A 5,333-nucleotide genomic window follows, 5' to 3' on the forward strand; every position below is an offset into this window, starting at 1 on the left:
CTGGGTTGAGAGAGAATTGCTGGAGTCAGGCTCGGCCCCCCAGCCTCAGCGGCTCCTGGAGGCCTGGGCTTTGTGCACAGGAGTTGGAAGGGAATGGACTTTTTGTCTGGCCCTCTATAGTGACAGACCCGGCCCTTGCTCCTGTCTTGGCCTGGGGCTCTGAGCGGCAGCGCTGTTCCCACACAAGTTGTGCGACAGCGAAGGCTCTGCACCCGCCTCCCGCCCCACACAGTGAGAGGCCGAGAAGCATTCTTAACATTCTTTCCAGAGAAAAGGGGTGAAATGTCTGAATTTGGGGGTCACCACGTTATACAAATTGCAATCTAATCATTTTTACAAGAACACACTTGCAGTAAGAAAAGCAGCCCGGGAGGAGGGACTGAGGAGACAACTTGTTTTGTCCCCCTTCCCCCCAAACTTTGGGACTACTGTCAGCCGATCTCACTCCCTCCACCAGAGAGGTTGAGCTCGAGTTTTCTAGTTAAATTGGTCCTGGGGTGGGGGCCACGAAGGGCCCACGGTGCCATTTCTGTTTGTTTTCCCAAATCAAAGCCCCAGCAGGGCTCCTATGGCACTGCTGGGCCGCTATTTGAAGAGACGGGCCATTTCCCAGAGCCTGGTGTGTCAGTTTATGCTCTGAACTTAACCTCACAGGCACTGCACAACAGAGCCTCGAGGGTCCTGGGCCCAGAGGCAAAAGAAATTGTGTCTTTTTATTGGCCCATTTAAAGTGTGTGTGGCCCTTTCAGAGAATCAGAGACCAGTGTTAAAAAACTCCTCAGCCCCTGGCCAGGCTAGGCTGACAGACGAGGGGCTTTGGAGACTCGTCCCAGCCTCCAGGGCCTGGTGCTCACTCGGGCCCTTGGGTCTCCCTGAGAGGGTAGGATTCTGTGTTTCTTATTGCAGACACTGTGGCATGACACTTTCCAGTGGTGGCACCCAGGATGGCAACTTGGTCTTGGTGTGGCCCTTACACTGCTGACCCTGCCCAGCCAGTGGGTGCCCAACTCTCCTTCCCTCTGAACCCTGGGACCAGGGGTGGGCAGGTAGAGCCATGCTGGGCTTCACGCCCCCCCAACCCCCACTGCCTTTCATCTTCTATTTCAAACAGACAAACATGAAATTACTTCTGTAGATTAAAGGGGAGAGCTCCTCAGTCATTCCTGAAGGCCTCACTAATGGAGGGGGCAGGGCCCCCAAATCTGGAAGGAGGCAGAACTGTGGAGCAAAACAGCTCCTACCCGGTGTGTACAAATGTGCATGTGTGCCCATAAGGGAGAGAGAGACTGGCTCCTCTCGGGGCTCTGGCCTTCCCCAGGGTGGAGGTGGGGTCAATCACGGCTGGTGGCCCATCTGGGAAGGCAGGCCTTCCTGAGACCCGAGGTCCATGATCTCTAGGAGATGCTTACCCAAGGAGAAGGCTTTCTGCTTGATACCTCTCAGGATCCCCCAATATATAGAGGCTTAAAATCTTCTACCCCTGATAGGAAGAGCATCTCCCTGGGAAGGAGGATGGGGGCAGGGGTGCTGACTTAGGGCCTAACCCCCACTGGCCAGCAACAGTGCTTCTTGCTGGGGGTCACCTCACAGCCCAGGGCTCAAGGGGAAAGACAGAGTGGGCAGAAAGGAACCCACAGCCGCCTCCTCTATTCCTTCAGCCTTCAGGGAAGATGGCAGCTCCACTTGGTTAGGGAGGAGGGAGGCTGAGGGTCAGAGTCTGTGTGAGGTGGAAGGACTGGAGCTGAGGTCCACATTCACACATGTGGCTGGCAGCCTTGTCTGCCTCAAGCCCTTAGGTGAACACTGCTTGGGCCAAAGCTGGGCTAGTGAGACCATGAAGTCCTCCCCACCCCATGCCAGGGGCCTCTTACCTGGGTGACCCTGTGAAGTGTCCATGGCCTCGTTTCTCTTGTCTGCCATGGAGGAGAGCCCAGCATCTCTTGGGTGAAGCTGAGGGATGGGGCCTGGAGGGTGCCCCTCTTCTTCATTCACACCAGTTATTCTGCAGAAACTCACTGCTTCTACTCGTCCCTAGCCATAGGGATTAGCGGGTGCACTTGATGTTGAGGGGTAGTTGCTAGGGCCAGGAGGCCCCCCTACGTGGTTGCTAGGGGTCTGGCATTGGGGCTGGGGTCTGCCCACTGCCGCGGTCACGGAGGGAATTACACAGTCACAAAGAAATTGTTCTTCTCAGTAATCTGCTCTCGGCCACCAGGAGGGGCGAGGATGGAGGGAGCAAGCTGGAGCCCAGCGGGCTGGGGGCTGTGATCACAGAGGCGTGCTAGCCCTGGGCCGAGGGCCAGCCGGGCCAGGAACACCAGGGACCAGCCCACTAAGCTGCTTTCTCAGCGATTTCTCTCCCCAGACACAAAGGTGTTTACTTGTTTTAACATCTCCTGGGACTCCCCTTCTCCCTTTGTGTGGTCTTTATCCCCAATGAGGTTTGAGCCCCAGATTACAGGCGGGAATTAAGGCATTGGACTCAGGCAGCTCAGAACTGCATGACCTGCAGGATCAAGGAGTATAAAGTAACCAAGTGTGTGTGTGGGAGGGGGGCAACCCCTTCAGCAAGGCCCATTCATCCTCCGGAGGAGGAGTGGCTGGGCAGCGGGCAGCCAGCATGCAGGTGTGATGGAGGGGCTGTTGGCAGCTGATTGAGGCCTTTAGCTGGGGGAGGGGCAGGGACCAGGACTGGAGTGAGAGGGGTGGGAGTCTGGGGCATCTCCTCCTTCAGCTCTACTCCTGAGGGAGTCTAATTCTAGCTCAGGAATGAGAGCTGCATTTCCCTCGGGACTGATGCCATCTGAACGTTAAAAGAATGTGTGTGGACCAAGGTGGGACAGCCTCTCATCCTCTGCCTCTCCTCTCTCCCCAGTGGGCAGCTGATGACCCACTTGGGCAGTGACTTTCCCCCAGGGGCTGGGGTGCTGGACGTCATGTATGAGTCCCCTTTCACACTCCTGTCCTGTGGCTACGACACCTACGTTCGCTACTGGGACCTTCGTACCAGTGTCCGGTGAGAGCACTGGCAGAGGACAGGTGGTGGGAACCCTGCACCAGTCCCAGCCCTCCCTCCAGTCCTAGTGGGCCCACGGGAGAGGGCACAGAGATTCCATGTCAGAGGCTGGTAAGGAGCAGCCAGCAAGGTCAGCTCAAGCTTAGACTCCCCAGCTTGGCAGCCCTAGTCCTGTGTCCCGGAAGACCATAGCCATCAGACCCTAACAAGAGCCTTGGGATCCGTCAGGGTGCTGACCCTCAGCATTCTGTCTCAGCCTTTCTTACCTCTCTGCCTCATAAGTCCTGTGACACGTAGCTGGCCGTGTGAAGCACAAATGAGGGCATAATATGCCCTGGGGCCTGGGGCTTGGTGAGAAAGAGACCTTTATCAAGGAGGCTTTCCCCCATTAAGTCTGGCTTTTAAAGGATTTGGTGATTCAGCTTCTCTCCCAGACAGGATGGCTCCCTTTAGGCCCCTGGGGAAGCTGGGGTGGAGATGGAGGGCACCCCTGAATCATCCCTGCATCTCCTCTTCCTGGACAGGAAGTGTGTCATGGAGTGGGAGGAGCCCCATGACAGCACTCTGTACTGCTTGCAGACGGATGGGAACCACTTGCTGGCCACTGGTTCTTCCTACTATGGAGTTGTACGACTGTGGGACCGGCGCCAAAGAGCCTGCCTACATGTAAGTGTCCGGCTTACCTCATGCCTCCAGAACGCAAGGACTAGTTATTATGGGCTGCATCTGGAAGTGGGTATACCTGGAGTGGGTGGGAGGAAGCCTACAGTGGCCCCTGTCTCATTGCACTGGGCCGGGGAATCCTGGGTTCAGGCTCCTCCAGCTCCCATTCGGGATGCTCTTGCCATTCTTCTGCCCTCCCTTGCAGGCCTTCCCGCTGACATCGACACCCCTCAGCAGTCCTGTGTACTGCCTCCGCTTCACCACCAAGCATCTCTATGCTGCACTGTCTTACAACCTCCACGTCCTGGACTTTCAAAACCCGTGACAGTCAGGGCCACCCCAGCCTTGGGCCAGGGAAGCCAGCTACTCAGGGACCTCTCCTGCCTGGAGGGTGCAGTGATACCTCCCCCCAACCCCCTCATCGTGCCTGTGCTCCTAGACCTATGACTACAGTGCTCGGGCACTGTAAGCTAAAGGCTGCTGACTCCTGGGGATTTGGGGTTACCCAGAGGCACAGTCCCTCCCAGGAACCAGTTGGAGAGAAGGGACGTGGGAGAGTGCAGATGAACCCAGCTAGGCCTTGCTTCCCTGTTGGCCAGAGCAAGGATCTGGCTTAGAGAGGCCCACCTTAAGGTCAACCTAAGAAGGTCAACCCCTTCTTAGAGCTGTGACAGCTTAGAGTGAGGTGAGGTGCTCCAGCCTTCCCAGTTGGTCTCTTTCTGCCCCTTCCCTGGAAAGAGGGGTGAGGGTGCCAATCAATACCCCGGCTGGCACTGGCCCTCACCTCCTCAGTCAGACCTCACCCTTGACCAAGCTCTTGGGGCTGAAGACTCATTCCTGGGGCACTGTGGCCTGGTCTCGCTTTGAAACCAAGAAAGGACAAAGGGAACCCCACACTTCTGAGTGAGTTCTAAGCCAGCCCAACCTCAGTCCAGCTGTTGAGACATGCTATAATGTTCATTTTTGTAAAAATAAAGCTTGATTGTTCACAGATCTGCTTCTTCACTAGCTGAGGAGTCCTGGGAGGCCCCAGAGAGAGGGAACACCAGATCCATACTTGGGAGTGAGCATGCTGGGGAAAGGGTAAGACAAGTCTCATGGCTCGATATCCCAAAGACAAAGGTTTCTTTTCTTCAGGAAAACCTCTCATTACCACCTACCCCTTTGGCCCTAGTGGTGGGGTGGGTGTCACCTATGGGGTATGGAGAGGGGACCATGGAATGGCTCTGAGTTGCGGGGGGGCCACGCTACTGTCCATCTCTGGTGACTCTCTTTCACCCTGCTCCAACACACACATACTCTGTGCAATGCTACCACCCTTAATCTGGTTTTTGACCCACAGTGTCTTAATATCCTGTGCTATTTCCAAGGTTTCTGCATTTAAAAAACTCTCTCACCCACCCTTATCTTAGGGAGTTCCTCTGGACACTTCTGCAAGCTAAGGTAGCACAGGGTCCCTTCCAGCCTAGTGTTCCTCTGAGTTTATGCAAATAGTTTAGGGAAGATGCGGTCAGAGCTCCATCTAAGGCCCACGCCTCCCTTTATGCAGAAGGCTTTACCTTGAAGGTCTCTAGGATAGAGGAGAAGGGAATGTTGTCACCACCACCCTTCCTGGGGACAGGAGCACACAGAGGTGGACAAGAATACAGTCCAC

General features: G+C 55.8%; 1 protein-coding gene across 7 annotated transcripts in view; it reads left to right on the forward strand.

Moving 5' to 3' along the window:
• Nucleotides 1-5,333, forward strand: part of FBXW4 (F-box and WD repeat domain containing 4) — an 84,537-nt gene that overhangs the window by 73,802 nt on the left and 5,402 nt on the right. For 2 of the 7 annotated variants that reach the window (XR_011522450.1, XM_070558462.1), the window contains 4 exons: nt 2,216-2,373; nt 2,876-3,016; nt 3,541-3,682; nt 3,885-4,670. Coding sequence is in view for 4 of the 7 variants with exons in the window: in XM_070558462.1 (XP_070414563.1) it covers nt 2,216-2,373; nt 2,876-3,016; nt 3,541-3,682; nt 3,885-4,004 (561 nt within the window). In the remaining 3 variants the exon portion in view is untranslated. The other 5 variants (XM_070558471.1, XM_070558449.1, XR_011522438.1 and 2 more) reach the window with 4 other exon arrangements.

Source organism: Equus przewalskii, chromosome 1, assembly GCF_037783145.1.
Source record: "Equus przewalskii isolate Varuska chromosome 1, EquPr2, whole genome shotgun sequence".
Taxonomy (NCBI): domain Eukaryota; kingdom Metazoa; phylum Chordata; class Mammalia; order Perissodactyla; family Equidae; genus Equus; species Equus przewalskii.